At 45.3% G+C, this 27,798-nt stretch overlaps 1 protein-coding gene across 1 annotated transcript; it reads right to left on the bottom strand.

Annotated features, from left to right (window-relative positions):
• Positions 1-280: 280 nt before the first annotated feature.
• LOC144948341 (uncharacterized) lies at positions 281-22,012 on the bottom strand. Its single transcript, XM_078877769.1, has 7 exons — positions 21,762-22,012; positions 8,411-8,612; positions 7,171-7,261; positions 2,499-2,647; positions 2,005-2,105; positions 971-1,059; positions 281-405 (listed from the first exon to the last, which is right to left on the bottom strand). The coding sequence occupies exons 1-7, from the start codon at positions 22,010-22,012 to the stop codon at positions 281-283; spliced, it is 1,008 nt and encodes a 335-aa protein (XP_078733895.1).
• Positions 22,013-27,798: the final 5,786 nt, after the last annotated feature.

Below are 27,798 nucleotides of genomic sequence, written 5' to 3'. Positions count from 1 at the left end.
ACGGCCAGAAGGCGCGGCGGAGAGCTCGGTCTGTGGCATGAATGAATCAGTACAATGTCTATACTGGAGAAATCCGATAAGCTATGAACATCTTTTTCTCACAGATGTGCAGAATGTGTCTGCCAGGCCAGTCAAGTAGGCAGAGCCACCCTTTCCAAAAGAGCAGTGCCACTTACAGTTCAGCCATTGATCAAATAAAGTAAAAAAAAGAAGAGAGATTGTCGGAAGTGAGTACTGTATCTAGTCGAGGCCTGGAGTCTGGTACATTTTCGAGCCTTCATTAAATCCGTCCTTCGCAGTTGCAGCTGGCAGCGCAGTTCTTTAGAATGATGGCGTTCTTGCACGTGTACTGTGCCACCATCGACGCGCAATTGGCGTAGCCGTTTTTGTACTTGCACGGGTTGTCTGTGGGGCACACGCGCACAGACGCACACAATTCAGACAAATATCCTCCATTTAGCTTCTCACGGACTGTTGGGGGCAAGTGCAGTTAGCGAGCACCTATTACGGGCGGCAAGGTGCGCGAGAAGGTGGTGGGCCCGGCACCATCGATGTTTGCACGCCACACAAGGTACCCGGTTAAGGCTGAGTCGAACTAGGGGAGGCCCAAGGCCGGTTCAGATATTTGCCGCTGATGTGTTTGGGAATTAAACTCAGGTCATTGGTGCGTACTGAATGAACTCAGTGCTTTGGCAAAATGTCCCCAATTCACCCAAACACTGGACTCGTATTTACCAAACACGATGTTCAGCTATCAACAACGATGTTTGCATATGCATCTATCGAGAACAATCGTGTTTTATACAACTCAAAAAGACATGTACAAATACTATACAGCAGGGAATTGTATGATCTGAGATGAGATGTGATGCAAAAGCATTTAAGCAAGCGCCTTGTACATACAATGCCTTGCAATCCGTATCCTTGGGTGTACGTGTCGAGACGAGGGCTCGCTCGTGTGTCTACTCACTGCACAGGTTATTGACGCAGTTCTTGGGGCAGGAGGCGCAGCGGGTTCCCAGGTCGTAGGGTCTGTTGATGCGGGTGTTCAGGTTTCCCCTGCCATGTAAGGTCACAGGTTTGTACGTCAGTAACGCTCGCGACTCGGCCATCATTAACACGGCACATTGCGCTGATCATGGTGGTGGTGGTGGAGGTGGTTGTAATTGGCGGTGGTGGTGTTAGTGGTATCGGTAGTTGTAATGCTAACAATGGTCGTCAGAGTTGTAGATGCATTATTTCTCGTCATACACAAATATTACCACAAGCAAAAAACAAGCAAATTAATAAATAAAAAGTAAATTATTAAAATAGTAATAATGTCCAATAGGCTACATATGCAAAATAGGCCTCGGAATAAGAATAATAATACTAATAATGTGAAATGCGCCAGGCAGTATTTGCGCTCTCTGGGAGAGAGAGAGAACGACTCAGAAGCACGAGGAGACAGACGAGGAGTGCTGGGACACAGCAGCAGCAGCCGTCACGTGGTGAGCTTGCACCACATTCCTCCAAGCTCTGCGGTCCACCTAACATTAAGGTGTTATCGTCCAATTAATGAGTGTTTATGCATGTGGAGGAAATACTCTACAGTATTCCATACAGAAGTCACTGGTAAAGTCCTGTACCGCCTTATCCTGGTGAGCCAGGGTATGGCATCTCGACGAGTGATGGTAATGAACGAACGTTACGTATACCTGTGCAGCACTGGGTGATCGTAGCGTATGGGTGGAAGGCCAAACAAGGTGACCTTGGGTCCTGAAGGTCACTGAGCGTTGTGGTAAGTCACGTAGCAGGTGGTGTAGACATTGAGTGGTTGACTAACAGGCCTTGAACAACCGTATGTCAGATGCGTTTAGTCGGCAGTGTAGTGGTTGTGATGATGATGGTGATGTCGACGATGCCAGTGATGCAAGTGATGATGATGATGACTTCCAGTGGCTGAGCGTGAACATGGTTTGAAGAGAACGTAGGGCACGTGAGCGTGTGCGGAGAGAGACTCACATGGGGCAGTAGTGGCACACGTAGAGGTACTTGGGCACGCCCGGGTTATTTGGGCAGTAGTTGACTGCGCAGCCAAGCTGGAAGGAGTTGTACCAAACCAGCTGCACAACACACAGAGACATGCCGATTATAGAACTCCCTCACTTGGCAAACAGGAGGTCGTGGGTTCGATCCCGACCCTGATGCCTGCTGTATATTTCGAGTTTGCGTATCTCTCTCCCTGTAGTCGTGTGGATTTTTCTCTGGATCCTCCAAGTTTTCCCTCCACATTGAGAATCAACGTCACGCGTTTAGAGTAATTTGGCTGTCAATTTCCACACGATAATCCACTCCGATGAACTATCATTTGTTACCAGGTCGCTTCTGAACAAGAGCTATACAGCTCAGTGGGCCTTACTTGGAAATTTAAAATAGTTTAGTTTCATAGTTAAATTTAACTTTATTTGTGGCTGTGTCAATTCCTCCTCCCGTGGCACGCACGGGCAAGGCCTCACCTGGGTGTAGTGGCCGACGGCTCCGGGCGTCACGGCTCCCACGTTGTACTGGAAGCCGGGCGCGGTCACCTCGTTGTACCAGTCGCGGATGGCGTAGTTCCACGTGAAGGGCGCGCTCGACATGAAGATGTTCTCTCCGCACGTCCACTCTGCCGGTGAGACACGGGGCGGAGGAGGGGGGGGTCACACCGTGTTGTTCAAACGCTCAATTCAAGAAACGTGTTAACTCTGAACGAGCACACCAGCCAGAGAACTCAGTGGTGGAGCTTGCGAGAAGCGCGTAAGTAAAATGTCTCGTTGGGAATTGACTCGGCACATCATCCGATTTTATTTCACGGTTAACAGGAAGAAATAGGACAGCAGATAGTAGGAGTTTTGCGGACCCGACAGCTGCCACGGATTATACGAGTCGCGGGTATTAGGGCTGTGGAGTTCTGCATGGCAGTCAACTCAAACTGTGTGAGTTAAACGGTGGCTGGCATGGTGGTAGCACGCCTGTAATTCAGAGTTTTGGAGGCTGGGTTGGTGGACCAAACAGATTTCTGCTGGGAATTATCATTATTCTGGGCTGCGTGTTGGCCAGCAGATGGCAGTGGGTTTCTGACCTGTTTATGAAAACTTGAGTGTGCTCCTTTTATGTGTAGAGGTGTTACGGAGGGGTTGTTATAGAGTTGTTTCGGATGGGAAACAAACACACTGGGCGTGGCTATGTCTGTACGCGAGGAGGTGCTTACAGCGACGTCCGCACTGTTCAGCCTGGGGGCTGACACGGAGCTGGGATCCCCCGCGGCCCCACCCCTCGGCGGGGGAGTTGCCATATAAGGCGGTGAGCCGGAGGGCTCGGGGGGCAGTGTTCGGCTTTAACCAGCGAAGCAAGAAGATCTGCTAGATAGGCCCTGGGACTCCCCTGGATCGCCGTCCTTCTCAGGGCCGACCAGGCGAGCCAGTGGCGTGGCCCCGAGAGCCCAGAGCCGATGCTCTTGTCAGAGCCGGTCTGGGGACTCAGGGTGCCGTAACCCCAGCTTAACCAGGGCTGGGTTAGCTAGCCTCCCCTAGCCCGCTAGTGGAGGACCTAGGCTAGCTGTGACCTATAGAGTTGACCTCCCAGCTAGACGGGTGAAGGGGCCGACACCCCTTCGAGTGCATCGCGGCCTGTTCTGCACTTGGTGCCTCCGACTCCGACCTCCAAGTCTCTTTGAAGCTCACTACACATGCAAGGGTATACTCAAGGCACTTCTGAATTCCTCCCAGCTACGTATGCTAAACCCACGTGAAACAAATGGCCAAATATCTCAATGCAGGACCCTTCTAAACAACGTGATCAAGTGAGGCCGTCCGAGATTAATAACAATGGTTAAGTAAAACCACGTCCTGTGTTACTCTGCGCTTCTTACAAACTGAAATATCTGTCCATGAAATGAAAAACAAAAGTTTCCAAATGTCAAAATGAGGATAGTTTGATTTTTTATTCCAAAACCAATGGTGAAGATTCCAAATTCTGATGACAGTGAGTTATCGTTCCACGGAACTATTCATATCACCGTAGCAACTGGTACTTATTTTACCGACCTCATTGCAATGATGATGATAATGATGAGTCAGGCGTGAGATATGAACCTTATGGCGGGACCCCGGGGTCGGGAATAAATGGAAGTAAAAATCGTAATTAATTAATTTATTTTTGGCGACTCCGCCCCACCGCGCACATAAACGCCGCGACCCGCCTGGCTCGGATCGTTCCGTCGTCGTGTCGTGTCCAAGCGCAGCGGCGAGGACGAATGCGCTCAAGAGCTGAACAAGCGAATGCATTCCATGCTCGGGTATGGGCAGGATCATAAGTTTTATCCAAAGCTGCTCAAACTGCCTACACGACTTAAGTCCTTTATTTGTCATCACGGGATGCATAATACAGTGAAACTGCTCTCTTATCTGCATTATTATTTGTGACCTACCAATGTCTGCAGCCAGGATCAATCGATGACAATCCTATTGCCTGCAGATAATTAGCAGATTAGATGCGTTGCGCCGTTAATTCCTCCTGTTTGATAATACTTATCTTGTCCGTATGCATCTGTGCAGATATTTTTTTTTTGCGGTTAAGCCAAAGTCCCCACATACCGCTCGTATCAATGCGGATAAGAGAAGCGGCGGCGACCCACTACTCTGTCGAGTAACATTGGTATAAAAGTTCTAGATTTGAAGCTTTCGTGACTGCAAGGATTCATACTCTTAGTTCTTTCGGTAAAGTCACGTAGGTAAAAAATTAATAAAAATAAAACAATAAAATCACGACGTTTCGGAGGCAACACAAGTCTCCGTCATCAGGTGGGACCGTCACAGCCAGATTTGCTGTATAAAAGCTTGTTACAATATGAACAACACATTAAAAGCGCGTACTATTTTATGTACTGTTTACAAAGTGTGTTCACAAATCCACACTGAGACACAAGATGATTGACAGAGGGGTGTAAAACATTTTTTCGATAGTGCATTTAAATAGAGGTACTGCAGGTAAGTAGTTTTAAGTTTTAAAGGCATAGTTTAATAAGACAACACTTTCCACCATCCTTCAAATTCATTGGTGAAAAAGAGCAAAGTTTTTGTTGACATTATAATTTAATGTTTATGCGAGAGACAGGGGCTTGTGGAACCCCGGGGTCCCGCCATGAGGTTCACGTAACCACAACAACTCATGACTGGGGGCTCTTCTGTACCAACAACTAACTGTGCTCTTTCACAGTTCTATATATACATGTCTGTATCTCTATCATCTTAAGCTGGAAATATGTGCCAAAAAAACAATAGAGGGAAGGGACTTTTAACAGGGGCTTTGAAGCAAAGCAACGATCTTTGTACCGGTATCTGCACCTGCCACACGATGTTTCTAACCCGTGTCTGAACGGAGCCTTCAATCCGGCCGAGGGATTTTGTTGCAGAGACATTGCTCATGAGATTTTTTTTACAAATTCAGGCTTCTTAGAAAACCATTGTAAATTATTTTGAGCTGGCACAAGTAAGAAGGAGATGCACACACACGCCAGACATACGCACACTCGATGAACCGAGCTCAAAGTTGTTAGACAGGTACATCTTACCGCTTACAGGGTTTACACTGGGATAGTGAGAAATAATAGCTGCGTGGATCACAAAACGCACAATTGTCTCTGAATTTATTTTTACGCGTATTTATCATTCTCTGATGCTGGCAGATGTTAAGGCCCTGTGCAAAAAATACCCACATCCTCGTGAACAATGTCGTTTCCTATCACCACAGAAGTTTTATCTATATGTTTTTTTTATCATTTGGTTAAGTCTCCAAATAATGATATTAAGATCAAAATAATTAACAATATGACCTGGTTTACCTTTTGACCATCCGGCCAAAACATATCGCCTTGGCGATTATTGCCCTGATCGTTGGTCGTGCATACATCGGCACATTTTTTCCATGAGTGGAACCAAAGACAAACTGTGAAAAATGTAAATCTCCCCCAACGCTACACATTTTAGTGCAATAAAACTGGAAAGGTGAAGCCCTGCAATTGCCGTGCTCACGACACTACTATTTACTACTATTTAAACAGTAATACTATTTAAACATTTACTAATATTTAAACAGTATTTAAACAACTTTTTTATTTTACCAGGCAAGATCCACTGAACTTTATAGATATTTTTCAGAAGCCACTTGGCCACAAATGATAGCTCAACGAAGTGGCTCATAATGCGGACATTAATAGCAGCAGCCAGATATTCTAAACTCGTGATGTTGATTCTTGGGGGAAGGCCTCCACCAGAGGCAGCTACAGAGAGCCCCTCTAGAGGGCATTTGTGCCAACTCTTGCACGCCGGCCAGACATCAGACGTGGTGGAAGTACCCACACTTTACCCCACCAAACGCGACCTGCCATTCGACTCACTGTGGTGGTGTAACCAGTAATACTGCTTGGTGAACAGAGACGGGGGACGGGGGTGAGAGGGCATATTTCAGAAACTTGTCCCATTGTTTCAACTGCTGTGCCGGGAGATGGAACCGATGACTCCTGTATTGCAAGTCCACTGTGCCCACCATTTAACCACCGCACCTTATTTGGTGACGCTGCTGCTGTGCTGGCAGTGGTGCACAAACAACAACAACACATTCGTCTATAACACTGTGGCCTTAAAAAGATAAATATATAATTGCCCTCCTTCATAGCATGATTGGATAGTTTTACTTTAAAGGCCCAAGTTTTGTTGACGAACGTGTTACGTTTCTTTCTTTATGCAAATACAAAAACAACTCACCGGATTGTTGTCGCCTACACGTAGGCTATGACCGCAGTGGCGAGATATTAACTACCTCGCCTGGTATACAGGACGTCATGGGTTCGATCCCGATCCCGATTCTGACGCCTGTATATTTTGCATGTTCTCCCCAGTTATCCCCCTCCACATTGAGAATCAACACGCGTTCATAGTATTTTGTTGTTATAAATATCCACATGATAAGCCACTTTGTTGAGCTATCATTTGTGGCCAGGTCGCTTTTGAACAAGAGCTACATAGCTCAGTGGACCTTGCCTGGTAAAATAAAAAATGGTTTATAGTTTTTCTATTTTTATATTTTGACGCAATTGATCGTAAGCCAGCCTCACGAGAGGGGGGAGGGGCAGCGCTGTGCTAGGCTTACGTGTCGTTTTGCGTCTGGCGTCCGGGCTGTGGCCGAAGGTGCAGTTGTTAGCCCAGGACAGGGCGTTCAGGTACACTTCCTTCTTCCACATCTGCCGGAAAGAAATACGGATTTGAGTTACTCAGCTGTTTAAGGACTTCCAGAGCTTAGTTCCCCACCAAATATATTGTTGCGGGTGGCTGCTCAGACTGGAGTAGGTACGTGACGAGCAGCCAAGGTCATAGTGAGAGGTAAGGTGGATGTGGTGAAAATATTATTTCCAGGTCGCTGACCCAGACAGAGCCAACTGAAATTAAGCCCTGAGTAAATCTGCCTCTCAAACTCAAGGCGTGGTACAAAATGCACAGGCGTAACCAAATCAACATGGAAATTACGGGGGAAAGCAAGACATCTGTAAATGCCAATACATAGCAGTAGAATTTTTCATAGTTTGAATTCGCCGGTGAGGGGATGGATGCATTTGTGCGAGTGAGCAAGACAGAGTTAGTCAGCGATGCAATGAAACGGTGTTTGAGTGAGCGACTGTTCTAAAGAGCGAGTGCATGAGTGAATGTCTGAGTCATTATGCAATTGAGATGCAGATGAGTGAGACAGAGAATGAGTTACGAAATATTAAATGATTGATCATTGAGTGAGTAATTGTATGGTTAGAGTGAGTGCTTTGTTAAATAAGTGAGTGAGCCGGTAAGTGAAACACTTAATGATTTAGGGATTAGTCAGTGACCAGGTGAATCAATGAGACGTTAAGTGCGAGCATGAATGAGTTAGTAAGTCATTGCATAAGTCACCGCGTGAATCATTGAACGAGCGAGTGAGCAAGTGAATCACTAAGTCATTTAGTGAGTCAGTGAGTGAGTGAATTACTGAGTCATTAAGTGCATGAATGAGTGAATGAGCCATTAAGTGAGTGAGACACTGATTGATGAATAATTGAGTGAGCAAATCTACGGATTAGGTAGAACTTATTTCGCACCGTACGTAGCCAACCACGCTAATTGGAGGTGCGGGGGAAGGACAACAAACTAAACACAAAAAGCAGTTCTAAAGAAATTAGTTTTCAATCTATATTTAAAAGTGGCTTCCTAAAATGTGAGTTTTGTAGCTATTGAGAGGGCAAGAGAATCACCGAACCATTCAATGATTGAACGGCTCTTCGAGTGACTGTCAATCACCGAGCACACGAAGCGTGCGAGACGCGAGTGAGCGAGCCAGAGAGCATATCCTCCCACGCCGCGCTCACCATCTGCAGCATGTTGCCCGCCGAGGGGGTGACGTTGCGGCGCAGGTCGTTGTGCAGGTCCACGATGGCCGTCTGCACGGAGCCGTGCACCGTCTTGAGACTCCTCCAGTCGTTGACCAGCTCCCAGGCGGCCGCGCCCGCGGGCAGCGACGCGGGCAGCAGCACCGCCAGCAGCAAGACGGCCGCCACGGAGGTCGCGGGGCTGCGTGAGACGGAGTGGGGGGCCCGCACACAGCAGCAGCAGCAGCACGGTCACCACCCTCTCCTGGCTGCCGCAGGACATCTGCGACCCTTCCTGGAGGTTGAATCTATGGGACCCTTTTTGCCAATATTAAAGGATGAAAACTAACAATAGGTTTTTACCTTTCTGGCGATAACACAGGAGCTGTCAAGATGTTGAAACACCAACTGGATACCAAGTCTGCATTAACCACACGTACTTAGGGAAAAACATGCAAACAAACATGCTCTGGTAATTTCTGTATTGGCTTTGAAACTAATTGGGCTACACCAGAGACAGCCTTGCTTATGGCATTGTCTCACTGGTATCAGACCAGAGAACGCTCTATAAATGCTATGATATGTGCATGGCGTTGTAGTGTTCCCCTGTCGGCGTTCCCTGGTCTTCCTGTAGGTTGATTAACCGAGTGGTGTTGGGGAACCCGTGAGTGTGAAAATTCCACTGCCGATGTAGCGGAGACGACCACTGCCCGATGCCTGTCGCTACCGTACGAAGTCTCCATCGCGGCGCGGTTCACACCAATCCGTAGTCGCTGCTGGGTTCGGCCCACGCGGTAATTTTATGCCTAAAATCCTTGTCATTCACCCTCCACCTCCTAACAATGTATAGACGTATGTTGAAATTATTTCGCACCGTACGTAGCCAACCGTGCTAAAACAAGATTGTCGCATTTACAAAGATGCTATTTATACGTGCCAACATTTCGATTTAAAGCTTTCGTGACTGCAGGGATTCATCTTTTTGGTTCTTTCGGTAAAGTCACGTAGAATGGAAATAATAACGACGAGGAGACCTGTTCTTCTCGACAGACCTGTTCTCCACCTGAGGACGGCTGCTTGCGTTGTGGCCGAAACGTCGTGAGAATTATTTTATTATGTTTTATTTTTATTATTTTATTATTTCCATTATACGTGACTTTATCGAAAGAACCAAGAAGACGTGCCAACATGTTGCTCAGACTTTAGAATTTCTTGAGGCTGACCATCAAAAAATTCAGCAACCCATTAAATGTTTCTTCCAGATTTGAAGCTTTCGTGACTGCAAGGATTCATACTCTTAGTTCTTTCGGTAAAGTCACGTAGGTAAAAAATGAAATTAAAATTAATAAAAATAAAACAATCAAAATCACGACGTTTCGGAGGCAACACAAGTCTCCGTCATCAGGTGGGACCGTCACAGCCAGATTTGCTGCATCAAGTGAATGAAGAATAATTATTAAGAATAATTATTTAGTAGATAATAATGATTTAGTTTGCGCCATTGTTATAACGCATGACTATCACGAAGGCGCTGTTTTTGCAGACACAGTCTGCGAAGTTTCACAGTCGTGGGGCAAAGTTGCTGCTGTGTATAAACAGCGCACCCATCTGCTTACGTTTTATATTCCACTTCGAAAACTTAGATCTTCTGATTCTGTTCTTCTACTCATGGTTCCAAAGGCCAGACTGTGGTCTATGAGAGACAGATAACTTTCTGCAGCCTGGTTCCGTAATTGTGGAATTCCCTTCCTTGATCCATTAGGGAATCTCAGTCTGTGACACTTTATTAAATCCTATCTTAAAACGCACCTATTTTTACAACAGGCTTTCTCCGTAACTTAAGCTTTATGTAAAACGCTTTGAGGCCTTGTGCGACTTGCGCTACAGAGAACTGAGTTTATTATTGTCAAATCATTTTTCAAATGTGTGAGCATGACCCCGGCACACGGTGGCTTACTCGTTTCAAATGACGTCAAGGAATCTTCAACGCACGCTGTAATGCGGACGCCACGAATTTGATGGTTGTTATTGCATTCTCACGATTAACAAGAGCAGCCAGGCTGGTGCTGGTTGCTACGTCTATGCCGTGCCCAAGTCAATGGTTCTATTGCCATCACGGCTGCCTGGTAACTTTTGTTGAGACTTATCAAAGCATACCATCTGGTGCGAAACAGTGGTGGTCTGGGTACGGGGCACGGCTCGCAATCGCAAGGTTGCGATTTCAAATCACAGGCTGTAGTCGTTTCAGCACATCATATCGCTGGGGTTGATAAAACAATTACCACTTTGTGGAAAGTCGACAGAGGTTATTCTACGGAATGACTGGCCCACACCGTGGGATTGTGGAAGTCCCAGCACTGGCCCGAGACTGCCAGTGGAGATGGGCATCAATCTACGCACATTTGAACAGAGTGGTTCCATGATCCTCTGACTAACACTCGCATTTTCAAAGGTTGGCTATTGCGGATAAATGCAACTTAATATTGGGTCCCTTATTTTATTTTTTCTCCTAAAGGAACGATTTTTTATTCGCAGTCGTGGACAGTTGTTATGGTTAGGTTTATTATTCCGGTTAGGTTGTGGCTAGGGTTAGTTTGTGGTTAGGATGATTTTATGGTATGGGCTAGTTTGTGGTTCGTGTTAGATTGCAGTTAGGGTTTGGATGTGGTTCTGGTTAGTTTGGGCTATTAACCAGATTAATTTAGATCAAAAGTTGAGCAAAACTTTTCACAAATTAGTTTGGAATGTGGCTTTAAAATGAAGGAGCGTTTGTGGAAAATTCATTGACATAGACTACTGCCATGCAATTAAAGATGAATTTGTTGCAATAAAATAGAGGGGTGCAAATATTTTAGGAAGGGAAATAAACATTTACAATATTTACAAATAGTTTTTCCTAGGGAGAGCAAACATTAACACCAGTGTCATGGGCCCAGTCTGAAATATAAGTTTACAATCTCGACATTTATTCAGGTCAGTCTTGTGACCTAGACTATCCCGGTCTCTTCTCGCCTGGTTAAATGAAATAAACAATTGACAACATAATATCTGAATAGATACGCGCAATCTGTCAATTAAGAACATCGAGTATTCATTCAGCAACAAATAGCCATTAAAAACCCATATACATCAGTGCAATCTTGACTATTTCATTACAGTTCCACGACAAACGTGGAAATTCGTATGTATGCTCCTTATAAGGGTATTTATCAAAAGCAATAAAAAATATATAATATACAATTTTAAAAAATAAACAATAAAGGTGATTCACTACCAACCAAAAAGCACGCACTTAAATTATTGCGTGAATAAATGTCCAATTAACTTTGTATAATGTGATTTGATACGAGGAGCGTATTATTACATTGAAGCTCTGGAACACTTTTCGGCCGTGACTCGTGATCAGTGGTGGTGATGGCCCATTGAGGGCCTCGTTTTCAATGTACAGACAGAAGAGTTACACGCCAGAGATGTCATGAGATAAGAGAAGACAGATGCAGGAAAGATAGAGAACATAATTATTAATTAGTTTATTTATGTTAATTGGCTTGTGATGTTTATAGGGATTTTAATTGGAGCTGATATTTGATGCACCCCAATTTTGTTCGTGACTTCAGGGCCCCTTGCGCTCCTTGGGGCCCTACACTTGTGATTGGTTTGCTCATATCAAGAGTAGCCACTGCTCATTACCACAATATCTAATAGTAGGAAGGTGAGGCACAGCCAGATATTAACACTAAATAATAATGTAGAGCCCAAAGTCAATCCGCTGCTAAATGAAAGCCTTCTCATGCTGTGTCAGTCATGGAGGTTGACCACCCTTCGCCATGTGGGTCAGTGTGGGTTGGTGGAGGAGGTGCCGCAGAACCAGTGAAGGGATTATTTGCCACTGATGTTAGCCGTGGCTGTGAATCAATCTCAGTTGGCAGGGTTCTAACCACTGTGCCACCACTCCCCTGGGATATACACACTCACTATGTGCCATCTATTTTCTTAAACACCTGGCTTTCCATTTATCTCAAAACATATTGCTCAAGAACTTTGCATTGGATACTCCCAGTTGCATCCAATTCTTCGAGTGGGACTTACCTGGTAAATAAAAGTAGTTTAGTTAAAAAAAAATGTATGTACTTAATTCGCTGTTTTCCTTGGCTTTGTGTTCCCAGAATTTTTCCAGTCACAATACATTTATTACACGTCGTATATTCTCATTAATGTTGTATTTGTACCTAATATCTATAATACACTTAAGCTACTCATCTTCTCTGTGCAAGAACTGAATATAAACATGAATGTTAATAGGCAAGGATAAAATGAAATGAATATTAAGGACACCAAGAGATGACTTCGGAATTGTTTTAAATCAAACACAAAGGAGATATCCTGCGTGCATCACTCAAACAAGGGAACATGCTGTTTGCAGGTTAGTATTCATAACAATGGAGGTGCAGTGGTGAACACACTTCATTAATACATTACATCTGAACCCTTCACATCCATAACACTCCGCTGCTCCTGACTCGGTTGTCTGGCTTGACCTCCTAGAACCCTCTACCATCTTGTTCTGGCCAGCATGGTGAAGTATGGTCAAACAACCCCCATGGCAGACCAAGCAAGGGAAGGCCTCGATAGAGAAGTGCATTGACCATGGTCTGTACATTGTTATAAATCTTTGAAACATTTAAACAATTGTTCATATTACGAGTTAAAATGCACAATAGCCCATGGGCTATTATAACAATTACTTTCCACGTAGAAGCCACTATTAGCATTGAGTATAACATTATGGGATATTGGAAGTGAGGTTCAAACGTAATGATTTAAATGCATTTTCACTTGTTGTTTAATGACGCTCTGATTCTAATAAGTGTCAAGACGTTGAAAGCGCGTGTAATATAAAACTAGTATCCAAGATTCCACAGTTGTCCCAAGCCTATGCATTACACATTGACCCCTCGAGTTAGATTTGTTTTAAACGTATTTCCCCAAAATTAAATTTTGGTCATTTTATGAGCAATCATCTCATGAGAGGGGAGCGCAAACTGAGTAGTCTCATCCCGTCTGTGTGTTAGAGAGTGTCCTGCATACGATGGAATCACTCAACTACTTCACTTTATGTGCTGTGAAGAAGGGCCATTGCGAGAAACGTCATCTATATATAGTAATATTTTAAAGACTACAGTGTTATTGATGAAGGTGTTGCGTTTATTGTTACTTGTGCTTTACTTCTGAGATTATTTCCAGTAACCTCGTATCAACAAGCACCCTGCTACAGAGATGTTCTTCACGGGGCAATTTTTCCACCCCATGGAAATTATATCTCAAGCAAAAAAATATTCAAAACATTTACTGGACTTTTTTTTTATCACGTCAATAAAACCTCTTTTAATTTTGTCATTCTCGGTGATAATATTTTTTGCACAAAAAATTGTTTTACTTGAAATATTTTGTTAATTTTGGTCCCGTTATTGGCAACTCGGACTAAAACGAACAACTCTCTTATTCAGTACTTAACAATTCAGCTTAATCACAGGTGGCTGTCCGGATTCGAAAGCAGAATCTCAGTGGTGGTGGCAGCTCGTTGCTATGAGCCCTGAGCCACTCGGCCACGTGCAGAGATCGGAGTTTAGGAGGCAGGTGGCTCACCTCAACATGTTGTCAGTTCAGCAAGGCCTTGCAAAGTCTTCCCTTCAAAAGCTGAGCTCCTCTGCTTGGTGTGTGGGTCTCAAACTCTTGCAGGGGCCCTTTTATACACCCCAGCCGGAACCTGCTCCGGTCGTCAGATGACACTTGCTACAAGTCTCCAACCTCGCGAGCAACCACAAAGCCCTGTTGAGCGTCAGATTATTGTTTTAGCAACAGTATCTAAATATACCAGCATGTCTGGGTGGTGTCAGCCAGAATAGCGTTCTCATAGAAGGGGGCATTGCAAACATACACACCTACGCATGCGTGACTTAAAGTGTTCTCGCAAGATCCAGATAAGTCCAACCTGACACCACCATCAATCGTGTGCCGAATACCTTCTAAATGTCAGCTGGTGTCTGCGTCTCTCACCGTGGAGGATCTTTTGTCCGTGTTTGTGCTCAGGCACCTCCCATCCATTCCCAGAGATTGCTAATTCCACAATATTTCTCGCGTTAGCCTTTTTGTTAGCATTTTTGTTAGCATTTTTGTATGTCTCTACACATTTCTTTTTTAAAGCACGTGCGATGAAGCAAAACGTATGAAAACACTCAAACGTTACGCACGCGACAAATACATACATAAATACGGCTACCCCCCCCCCCCCCAAAAAAAAAAAGAACAACTCACAAACACAAATAGTTTTAAAAAATGCTGACTCGGCCCCATTCCTGACAGCCTGCGACAAGAACCTTCGTTCAGGCCGATGGGGCGTCTCGGCTCTTTTGTTCTCCGTCAGGGCGAGACCAAACACGCGGCCGCTTTGAGTCGCAAGGTGCCGGCCGCGTCAACATCTTGCACGGGCCCCTCATGCCTTACGTTCGGTACGCGAGTACAATAACGAATGACTAATGCCGTGTGTTTGGTAAACGCCAACACAAATGTAATAAACGTCGAGAAAATTACAAACAGCAATGTAAGACATTTACGCATCTGGTAGCTAGCGCACTAACGTGTACAAATTAAGAGACTGGTTAAATTTGTAGACAGAATTACATAATAAATACAAGAGGAATAATCACATTCAAATCGTGGCAAGGCAACTCATTTTATTCCCCAGAATGTGCCACTGCAACGTATGGATTTGCACTGGCGGCGCATAATGTAGAGAAACGGCATTTATCAAGAAAATATCTTAAAGCAGGAAGGTGAAACTGGCTGAGAGTTGCGTATTTATAATGCTGCCTGTTTCACATAAGTCTGGACGACCGATTTTTTGTGGAGGCATGGAACTAAAGTAGATTTCTTTACATTTTTCATTCGGGTTTACTTATGATGTGTGCCTAGTTTCCACGCAATTCCCATGCAAAACGTGCGATGTTCAAGTGTAGGCTAGCAAAACCTTACCACTTTCATCAATTAACACATCCTCACAACTATATACATATATGTGTGTATATAAAACATTGCATTATTGAATCATTCGAAATCCAGATTTATAAAGTATAGATATTTATTGATGTACAGTCAATGCATATAAAAGTCACACCAATCCGTACATTTTAGTTTGTGTGTATAATTCATGTTCTGTTTTGAACACTCCTTACATGTACGTAAAATACATTTTTACATAAAAACATCCGAATTATATGTAAAAAATCGTACATGTTATGATCTCATTGTCTGAGACAAAAGCTAATCATATAAACATAGCCCTTTCGCAACATTAAAACATCTGCCTGTTCCTTTGGAATGGCACACGCCATCATCATTGTCATCGGTCATGGTCAATCCACTGCTGGATGAAGGCCTCTCCCCAGGTGTTTGCCGCCATCCCTAGTCGTGCTCCCGCGTCGTCGTTGTTGTGAGGCGCGTGCGAAGCTCCCCTCTCGTGTTTCACGGGGCCAGACACTTCTCTGGAAGGAATGTCGGCCAACTGATTTGAGCATAAATTGTCAGAGTGCGGCTTTCAGACTTTTAAATATTCTTCAGCTTTAATAATTCTCTCGCTCGACCACCATTATCCTCGTGTTTAATAATATTAATCATCAACACGATTTACAACGCAGACACATTTAACGAATTGGACGAAATGTCTTATCGAGAACTCGGAGATGAAGAGCCAGGGCTCAGAGTCCCAATATGCTTCCCCGTACAGTTGAGAGCCTGAAAGGTTGGATCCAGTACGGGTGAGACATTAAGGGGTGAGGCTCTGAACAGGTGAGGCGTGAAGCACGTGAGAATGTGAACTAGGTGAGATCCTGAACAGATGAGAGCGTGAACCAGGGGAGAGCAAGAATGCGTGACAGCATGGACAGGTGAGAGCCCGAACCAGGTGAGACCCTGAACGGGTAAGGGCCTGGACAGATGTGAGCCTTGAGGGGCTGCTTGAAGGTGGATGCTGAGGTTTGGGTGCTCCTGCTGCGTGTGTGCAGTAGGAGGTAGTTCCAGGTGTGGAGCAGATTGTAAGACGTAAAACTATTGAAACTAAACCATTTATTTTTATTTTTACCAGGTACGCCAACTGAGCTATCTCTGCCGAAGCGACCTGGCCACAAATCATAGCTCAACGAAGTGGCTTATCGCGTGTAAATGTATAGCAGCCAAATACTCTAAACACATGTTTCTAAATGTGGAGGGGAAACCCGGAGGACCCGGAGAAAAATCCATGGGGAAAGAGACACGCAAACTCCAAATATACAGCAGGCGTCAGGGTCGTGATTGAACCCCCGACCTCCTGTAGACCAGGCGGGGGAGTTAACATCTCCTAGCCACCGTGGCGCCCACTTCATCGCTGTGGTCAGCGGAGTGATAGGGGTGGAGAGGCATCACGGGAGCCATCGACAGATCGCTCTACGGTGCAGGATAGCGATTATAAACATGTCTGTGAGTATACTGGAACTGCCACTTTCTGCTGACTTTACCGTCACACTCTCTATAAAAGGTCACCAAATGTTCGACGTATTGAAAATCCGATGCCATGTTTGTTTCATTCAACTCCCTTCTAAACGGCAAGGCACAAGCTTCCGAAGGCCCAGATACAAATTAGTTATAAGCGTAAACTCAACCACATTTATACCAAGTTTAAGCTTTATAACACTTCTATAACATTATAAAAATTAGCATTACTTAATAACGCACAACTGGATATATATACACATCAGATGTGCAGCTTGTGTGTGGAGTGCTTAGATCGATTGTTGCATCACAGGATCTTGAGAGGTGGCGAGGGCATGGGGAAACCTTCATTCAGCAGTGGACTGACCATGGCTGTTGCTGCTGATGATGATACATGTTATTAAGTCAATTAGACGAGGAGCCATGTGGCTTATGTCAATTAACGCATAACACTTCAACAATTTTGAAAGAAGTCCCGCGTCAGATGATAGAATGTTATTTTCATCTCAATAAACATCGCAGGCTATCGCTGTCAACGTTAATATAAATGTACCAAATTTCACCTCTCCAGTCATTCTGCCACAGAATTTGCATCACTCACTCACGCAATAACTCACGTCTGGCTATTTATTTTAGATATGATCTACGAAGTCAACCAGACGAGGGTTAAGTGATTTATGGCAGTACACACACGATGCGCCATGCACTTCAAGCCCTCCCGCGGAAACCGATGGGAGGATCTATGTACACAATGCATATCTAAATATTGTGACTGTAAGCGCACCTGACGTTATTCGCAACTGGCTGCAGAATCTTTAGAATTGTTGTCCTTCTCCCGCACTTCCGATTAGTTGGCGACGTACGGTGCGAAATCAGTCCAACGTACTTACAACGTTCGTTGGCGAGATGTGGTGGCATCTAAGGCCTTGTGCACGACCTTGATCTTGATGTTCGCCCGACAGTTGAATTATTTAGCTTCTCAGCAAATGAACCACAATATCTTGCTGATCTCATCAAGGAGCATAAACCACCATGCTAGGTCTGGCCATCCTCGCAGCGGCTTTTGGCTGACCATCGAACAAAGATGGTCACTGCATCGGGCGCTTTCAGATGCACTTCTGCGGCCGTCTGGAATGCTCTTCCTTTCGATATTAGGGAGCCGCTGGAGCTATGCACTTTTAAATCTAGATTTAAATCTCATTGCGTTCGAACTTATTGTTGTGTTTAGCTTGTTGTCCTTCCCCCGCACTTCAGATTAGCACGGTTAGCTACGTATGGTGTGAAAGAAGTTTGACGTACATAATTCAACTGATCAACCCCACTCAATAATTCACAATTGGCAATATACATTAAACAGATGAAGTAAAATAGACAAGGGTATTTGTGACTCATGACAGTGAACACAGGTCCCCATGCGCTTTAGGGACCAGCCCAAGGGATGGCTTTTTTAAAAATAAAAATTAACATCAAAATGTCACGGAGATCTGACGCCGTCAATGTGAGCTCTTCTCTCAGCAACAAGCTCTTCCCCTTGGCGTGGCTGATGACAGAGCTGCAACGGTAGCGTCTGTACATTCTAAACTGTCTGTGTCCACTTACACAAACATGTCTTTGTGTCTGTCCACAAGAGCCAGGAGGCACCATTTCCGCACGATGATGAATGTGCTTAGCACCCTTTATTCAGCGCCACAATAGCAGCAGGGCGTTGACGCAGACGCTTCACAAGCGTTGGGCGGCACATTCTTCACACCGTACTTTGTATCACGTCGACTTTCAATAATTCACGTTATTCGAAGCGTATAGCTCAACAGGTGTGGAGGGAGTAGTGGGGCAGCAGTTAGCGCCACGAGCTATGATCCTGGTGACCGGACGGAGTTCGATTCCCGACCACGGCTAACATCGGTGGTGAATTGATATCAGAACCGATGGTCCTGGGCCACCCACCTTTATTTCGCCAACCTGCACTGACCAGTGTGGTGAAGTATGGTAAAAAAAACCCCGCATTGTTGACAATGGATTGGGAAGGCGTTTATTATCGAGCAGTGGATTGACAAAGATGTGTAAATTATTCTTAAAGAAGAAACAATAAAATGTTATGCTGGCCTTCGTGACTTTACCGAAAAAACCAAAGAGTATGGACCCTTGCAGTTACGAAAGTTTCAAATCTAGAATCATGCTGGCCTGTTGAACACTGACCCTTTTTCAGAGCTCTTTAACAATGCTAATTTATTGTGTCTATATGTCTTTATTTGTTGTCTGATACTATTGATTTAATATTACAAATATTCACAAGTATTTTGCAAGCCATTAATGCAGTTCTTAATTGACGACATTAAGTACACTATACCTGACATAAGTTTAGTTCCTATACCGTGTTGTACATACACTGTATGTGTATATGTGTAGTGGTTCATACAAAGGGAGACGAAGGCTTCTTTGGAGGCAACACGTTTACTTAACAATTCAGCCCTAAACACAAAGGGGTGTCTCCCCTTCCACAGATAACCTAGGGAGGTGGTCCCTCCGGGCGAGCCAAGCCCTAACACGCACTGGGGAGGCGGTTTGAGACCGGACCCCGACTCGGCTCCGGGTCTTGTCTTCGGGGCTTCTCTTCCAGGCGACGACTTCGTGTCTTCATTCAAACAACAGCAGCTGGCCCCGGGCCGGGCTCCGGATTATATTATCGGTGGCGGGCTCGTTCCGCCCCTAGCCACGCGCACAGATCACGAATTTTATGTACTGTGTTAAATCGAACCTGGATCTTGTTTTTGCTCATGATTTTGAAATGTTTTTGTTGACCCCTGCTCTGTATGGCAAGGTGATGGTTTTGATTGGGTCCTCAGATGGTTATTTCCCACTGGTTGGGGTGATAGCTTTACGGATTGTGTAGTCTGAATATCCATTAATCTTGAGGGCTTAGTGCACGTGCTCCAGTTCACTGGCTAGGTGGTGATGGTCGGAAATACATTGAGCTCTGCGGTGTAGAGTTTTGATGAGTGAATTCTTCTGGGATGGATGATGGTGGGAGTCAGGTTTTAGGTAGGCATCCGTGTGGGTGGCTTTCCTGTAGACAGTGTCCCATTGAGCCATCTGGTCTCTTTTCGATTAAGACGTCCAAGAATGGTAACTTGCCATCCTTTGCCACCTTCATGGTGAATTTGATGGCTGGGTGTATGAAATTGATGTGGTTAAGGAATTGGTTCAGAGCTGGTCGGCCATGTAGCCAGATGACGAACGTGTCATCTACATATCTTTTCCACAAGGACGGACGTAGAGTGGATCCCTGGATGTGAAATTAATAACCATAATTCAAGTCTATTTGTGATTCTATCCCACTAAATGTTTTGTTTGCTATAAACATTTGTGAATTCGGACCCTCCTAACGAAGGGACTTTTACAGGTAAAATAATACACATTATAGTTATTAAAAACCAAAGAGTAATCATAGTTATTATTGTTATTGTTCTCTACATCAACTATGTCCCACATCACTCTGCTTGCTGACTACCGCGAGGGCGACATTTCTCACTCGGTATCAGAATCAGAAAATGTTTTTATACTGGAGAAATCCGATGAGCTATAAAGCTCTTCATTCTGTGGAACGCCACGCACACCACCGCAGCGGCATGAGGGCCGGGCGAGGTGAGATGGATGAGGCCGGGAGCCAAAATAATTCCCAGAACAAATCAGGCAGCACTGGCTGTCCTGCAAACGTTAAACAATCTCACATTTCAGAGTGGTTCCAAAGCCCCCAAACTACAAACACTGGCTTTACCGGCAAATTTGTTTTTTGCAAGCGAGTACAGTAAAAAAATACCAGCAAGATGGATTACAAAAAATACTTCCTTCATGAAATGTATCCCACTGAAGGCAGGCAGGCATATTTACACATCCAGACTGTTCACGTGCATTTTGGATGCAGCGAATCAGAAGGATTCATATATGAATGTGTACCTCTAATTCAAAAAACAATGTCTTGTGCAACCACAGTACAAGCCAACAGTCAACATGTTCCACAGCGAAGAAGGACCATCACCTGAATCATTCATCATCAGCCATGATCAATCCACTGCTGGATGAAAGCCTCGCTGAGTCATCAACAACCTCTCATGGAACTGCGATGCAACGATACATTCATCAGCTGCTTATTTGCTGTTTCAACTACACAGTAGACGTGCATTCCCTCATTTGGCTGCATTGATCACAGCGTGACAGCCATTCTAACGACGCGTCCTGCCGAAGCGCACGTACTTTTTTGAACACTTAAGTGTATTTTGTTTAACCAGGTGGGGAATCGTGAGACCAGAATAGTCTTGTGTGCAAAAGCGACCTGGGTCTAACCTTGTATGTACGTATGTTGAATTTATTTCACACCGTATGTAGCTTACCATGATAATCGGAGATGCGAGGGAAGGACAACAAACTAAACACATAAAGTGAATACAAAAAGTAGTTTTATAAAGTTGTGAATCTAAACTTAACAGTGCATAGCTCCAGTGGCTTCCTAATATCAGAAGGAAGAGCGTTACAGACAGCCGCAGAAGCGCATCTGAAAGCGAATTTGTTCGATGGCCAGCCAAAAGCCGCTGCGAGGATGACCACCGGGGGAGTTCGCGTGATGATGGTTTATGCTCCTTGACGAGATCAGCGAGGTATTGCGGTTCTTTTGCGGCAAGCACTTTGTGTGTGATGAGTACGACCTTAGAATGTACTCGTTCACAAAAGGGAATCCAATGCAGCTCGGCGAGTACTGGATGGACACGGTCAGTGCCCGTCACGACAATAACAAGAGTGAACAACAATGGCGAAACTTGAGCGCAATTTGTACCTGTCGACTGCTGCCAACGTAACCCATCGCGCCCGCTCATATTTACTCTGCGGCGTCGGTGCGTGGAGGAGGTCACCGTGGCCGCGGCAAGAGGCCACGGCCGAGCCGCGTTGTTGCGTGACGCTCGCTCGCTCCTGGCTCAGCGTTCTCCAAACAGGGCGCGAGACGGCCACCGCAGCGGCCTTGCGGCTGCTGCTGCCACCGGCCGACACAGGTGCAGCGACAAGGTGACCTCTTCTCTCCTTCACCATCGCTTCCCGCACGACCTTTTGTTTGCGTATAAAAGCCCAAAGCTCACTCGTCGCATCGCGCTGTTTAGCCCTCCTGACAATGGCAGCGAAGATTTGCAAGTTGATGAATACACGGAGAAAGGAAATATTTGCAGAGAGCTCTCGGCATAACTCGTTCTTCCCAGTTGCTTTCACAATGCGCCGAGGAATGGGTTTGGGAATACAAAGGCAGAGGTGGGCTGCGTCTGAAGAGGAATGCTTCATTTGGTCAGCGCGCGCTGAAGCCTGCGTCACGTACGGATCCCAAACGTGAACTCTGGCACAGAAAATGAAACAAAAGTTAAAAAGTGCACAAAGCAATCACGGCGAGATGCGTGCGCGGAAAAATACAAAGAGGTAGAAGAAGTCAGTGAGCAGTGGATGGGCCGAGCAAAGCCCGTTGAGGCACACGGCGCTCTGCCAATGGCTACTCTACTCTCATCTGCCTCTGTGTCGTCCACACATCCATCTCAGCTTGTTGCTGCATATGGCGCGCGTCACACATCTTGGAGTGATTGATGCAGCCTCCTCCTCCTCCCGATCCTCACGTCTCCCGACTCTCTGCTCCCGTTTCTCCGTTACTTTTCCCTCCATTTCCTCTAAATTCCGGATTCTATTCTCTGCTCTTTTACCTTCCCCGTTCCTTTTCCTTTCCCCATTCATGACATCCTGGACGACCCTCCCCTTGCCGTGTGCACCCATGGTGTACAAAGGTGCCAGGCACCCTGCAAACCCAACAGCGTTGTAAGGCCAGGGATATAGCGTGGTTCGGGAAATGGAGGTCTCCAACTCTACCGTCAACAAACATGAAAATAATGTTTGAGTTTTACATTTCACTGTATTAACACCAAGTTGTAATGATTTTTCGCATGTATATTTATGTTGCACGGTACAGTTTTGCCTTAAAACACCTAAAATAAAAGCTTTTGCCAACAGGCCCTAGAGTGGGGACAACTCTGTAGGTCAAAAGATAACTTTCACAACGGCGTGCAGGCTGAGCGGCCAGGCGACCGCTGCTTTCCTGCTGCCCTTCATGGTGTTTGTGGATTCGCACCTCAGTCGTCTGAATGTCTCTGTCCAAGTGTTACGATGCTGCTGCTGCTGTTGATGTCCATTTTCATCTTCAAATTGATCACCGCTGCATTTTTACTTCCCAGTGTCCCACTATTCTCGATGCCGCTTTGACCCCCTACCCCGCCCACTGCCTGCCTCTCACACCCTGGGGTCGTCACCCTTCACGAAGGGGTTTAGCACAACACCACCCAGTCTGGTAAACACAAATAAACAAAACTCATAAAGGAGCCTCTCATATTCATCTTGATGTGTGGACATTATTAAGATGATTCAATTTAGGATTGAGCTGTGCAGGCAGTGGTGCACAGGCACAGTGAACAAAAAACATGTTTTCTAAGCACAAAAAGGTCCATTGCCTTAAACGTTGCCGATGATACTGTAGCTGTATATTCTTATTTTAAGGCAGTTGTTGTTGACAAGTGTGTGGCGGTTTTTTATTTCTTGATTTTCGATGACTGAATCTATGCGTGCAATCTCGATATTTCACTTGATATCCTAGAGATTTAACTTAATATCCGAGATATTTAACTTGATATCGTAGAGATTTAACTTAATATCCGAGATATTTAACTTGATATCCGAGATATTTAACTTGATATCGTAGAGATTTAACTTAATATCCGAGATATTTAACTTGATATCCGAGATATTTAACTTGATATCGTAGAGATTTAACTTGATATCCGAGATATTTAACTTGATATCGTAGAGATTTAACTTAATATCCGAGATATTTAACTTGATATCGTAGACATTTAACTTAATATCCTAGATATTTAACTTGATATCGTAGATATTTAACTTAATATCCAGATATTTTACTGAATATTCGACCAACCTTACAGGAAAAGAGAAGAGGAGGAAGATGTAATCAAAGCTCGAGTCATTTTTTTAAAAAAGAGAAAATATTCCACGTGGACTTCACATCTTCGGCTATTTCGTCGAACTGAGACGGGTTAGAAATTCTGAGAGGTGTCCATACAACAAGAAAGTACGTGTCGCCGTATCCATGCATATGGCGCGACTCACACCTTCCAGGGTCTCAGCCAGCTGCAGCCTCTGTCGGAGCTGGGAATGCTTTAAATGCCACTCCTTGGGGTTTTAAACCATTCGACCTTGTTGGGGGTTCAGTGTGACCCCCATACCTGCGGCACGCACGTGCACACGAGTGCACCAACACAAAGGACAAGGATTCACTTACAGCCTCTTAACAGGCTATTTGGGGCAGGTGCATTAAGTGAGCATCTTTGAAGGCCAACAAGGCACAATATGGGGTGGTGTGGTTAAACACCGCACCTTTGCCTCGCCATTGCTCATAGTTACACACCGCACCAGATACTAATTTAAGGCTGAGTTGACCTAAGGGAGGTTCGAGATCGGTTCAGATATTCACCACTGGTGTTGACCGTGAGCGGAAATCGAACTCGGGTGTCCGGGTTCCTAGCGCAGTTTGCCGCGCTAACTCCCGCGCGCACGCTGACAGCACTTCCCTCAACAAGACAAAGGTTCCCATCAAAGCCTTAACAGCGAGTAGCACCTTTGAAGGCCAGCACTGCGCACGAGGGGGTGGGTGGCCAGCACCACGCCCGACCGCCTTTGTCTCCCTAGTGAAAATATATACACCGCCGAGTTCGTAGCGCAGCACGCTAACCGCTACACTACCGCTCCCCACATACGTAAAAGACAAAGATCCCCCATATAGGCTTAACAGACTGTTGGGGCAAGTGGTGGTAGCGAGAACCTCGTATATCCACACACACACGTGTGCCCGCACACCCGCACAGGACACAGACACACGGACAACGATCCCCTATTTAGCCTTCCCCACAGTTGGGGCAAATATGTTGAGGGAGCACCAGTTGAGGATTGGAATGACATAAAACATTGTGATATGACCAGCAGTATGCACACGGGGCCACCTTTGTCTCCCCAATGCTGACCTTGACCACACCAGATATATGCATACAAGAGATAAGGGGCCGTCCATAAATGACGTCACGCACCAAGGGGGGGTCAGACATTTGTGACGATGCGTGACGATGGGGGGGGGGGGTTGAGAAATGTGACGTCACATCGCTGAAGATCGTGCTTATATGACTGAGAGAAACGCTGCCCTTTCAAAAGCCTAAAACTGGTCTCGCTGTCCCGCCACAAAATCCCTCAACGTAGACAAAAGCTGTGCTGCTACAGAGATGTCAATGTCACTTTTGTGTAGGTGCATGCTTGTAGCGTGGAACCGGTCAAGTATGACGTCCCAGAAATGTGCCATGAACACCAACTCTAAGGTGTCCAATTTAGCACGTAGTCCAGCGGCCTCAATTCGAGTATCTCTTTTCTCATTACCATCATTGCACATACCACCGAAGGCTTCTCTAATGTGGGTGTAATTTCTCCACAGTGCCTTGGTTGACTCTGCCACCTGATGATGAGTGCTTGTGTTGCGATCGAAACGTCGTGATCGATTATTTTTCTACCTACGTGACTTCACCGAAAGAAGCAAAGCGTATGGATTCCTGCAGTCACGAAAGCTTCAAATCAAGATCTCCACACATTGTCGATGACAAATAGGACACTGTGCTTCTTCCTTTTCCGCCAAACTTTTTAATATGTTCAGCTAAGAATGGGTCAAATTGCGATAGGAATTCTAGGATACTAAGGAAATAACCGTTATGGGTTGACCCAAACCGTTCATCAATTACCCTAAACGCATGTCCTCTTTCACCCAATAACTTGATCACTGCTACAACTCTTGTCAAAATGTCCCTCCGGTATTTACGTTCCCCATCAAGTTGCTGCATGAGATCTGCATCTATAGCACTGCCCCTTGTCCGCTGGTGCAAGGCAAGCATACGTGATTTGTCTTTTCGTGTTCCCCCATTCTTTCAGAGTGCTTCCAGTCGCTAAACCCCTGACTAAAGCCACCGAGCTTGCTGGAGAACAGTTTGCATGCAAAACAGTGCACACAACCTGTTGAGGGTGAGTACAGTAGCCACTGTCTAGAAACCTTCTGCCCATTTGGCAATATACAGTTCAGAAGTTCATTGTTGAAACTTCTAGTCTTTCCACCAAGCGCTCGATCTCGGACTGAAGCTGGGTATTTTTGTTATGTTTTACTGCATACACCTACCGACACACACACCGACACGCACGTGTCTCCCTGACAAGTCCCCCTTACATCAAACAAAGTGAACAGAAAGGTAAAAATAAAAAGTGTGGAAAAAAGAAGACAAAAACATCCTTGACTGGGAGAACTTTAGACGCTGTGTTTGAACGTTCACCTTCCACATTCCTGTGCCACGACTACGCCTGCAGGCAGAGCCACCGAGCTGTCAGTTTTGGGGGAAATGGATTTAAGTCAAATAACAGCCTCAGACTAAGGCTTCAGCACAATGCCAGCACTGCAGGTGCATTGCCACGGCACTTCACCACGGCAAGGCAATTAAGTTAAAGAACATTTCACAGCCCTTTTTGAAACCACTGCTGGATGAAGTGGTCTCCGTGTTTGTTTGACCATACTTCATAACTTAGTCACAGTGGCGGGTGCGTGCAGGGGGCCACGATCGGTTTGAATGTCGCTCCTCGCCACTGATGATGCCTGTGGCTGGGAGTCGATCTCTGGTCGCCAGGTTCGTCGCGCAGAACGCTAACCACTGTGCCACCGCTCCCCCGCAATGCTTAATGCAAGAGGCAGCTCCCTTCTTTACTGTCAATACACCGGTAAGTTTTTAACATCCCGTTAATATTGAAAATATTTTAAAACATTATTAAATGCTTTACCTGATAGTAAACAAAAACATAATTTCACAATATTCTGTTATTTACCTGAGAAATTTACTAGTTTTTTAAAGATATTGATAACAAATTTAACTTTGTCACCAATTATATCGGAATTAGGTGATGGGAGTTGAGGGTGGGTAGGAAGAGTGGCAGAGTGGTTAGCGCACTGCTCTATCAACCCGGTAGTCTGATTTCCACTCCAGGCCATCATAAAGCCAGTGGCTAGCGATGACTTCACCAACCTGCACTGACCGGCGTGGAGAAGTCTGGCCAACAACAGCACACGACCGTATGGAGGCCTTCATCCAATGGTGGATCGACCGAGGGCAGTAAATTGTGATTTTGTGAGACTACCCTATTGCGTTATAATTGAGTTCGCGTAACGTGAAACGGTGTCAGGGGAAACCGCTGAAGATGACACTGCAGATCTATATCCACAATCAACACAATGAGCCTCTCTCACCCAACATCGGGCAGCCCAGTGAACATGCCAACATCCAGCCAATGTTGCTAATGTGGTTGGAACCGTTAGACCAACGTTGGTCCAACATTGATCGTGCACCACTGAGATCTTGAGTTAAAACCCGGGCTTCAGCCGCCCGTGATTATACGGGGTTCTCAAGTGTGGTGAGTTCATGATTATAGCCTGGCCATCAATGACAGCACTCAACAAAAACCCCATAATTGAAATTATTTTTTACACTTGACTTGGCCAGATTCCAGTTCTCAGACATTTGTGTGACATTAACTGCCTCTAGTATGGATACAGATGCCGATTGAAGGGACCTCAGAAGTAGTTCTGTGACATCATTCTTGGGCTGTTAACTGACACAGGATGGTGTGCCGCTGGCTATACATTTTAACTATAAACCATTTTTTATTTCAACAGGTAAATCCCACTGAGCTACATAGCTCAA

The sequence above is a fragment of the Lampetra fluviatilis genome, chromosome 49 (assembly GCF_964198595.1).
Source record: "Lampetra fluviatilis chromosome 49, kcLamFluv1.1, whole genome shotgun sequence".
In the NCBI taxonomy this organism is placed as follows: domain Eukaryota; kingdom Metazoa; phylum Chordata; class Hyperoartia; order Petromyzontiformes; family Petromyzontidae; genus Lampetra; species Lampetra fluviatilis.
The sequence above is the reverse complement of the archived record's forward strand: the minus strand, read 5'-3'. Positions and strand labels throughout refer to the sequence as shown.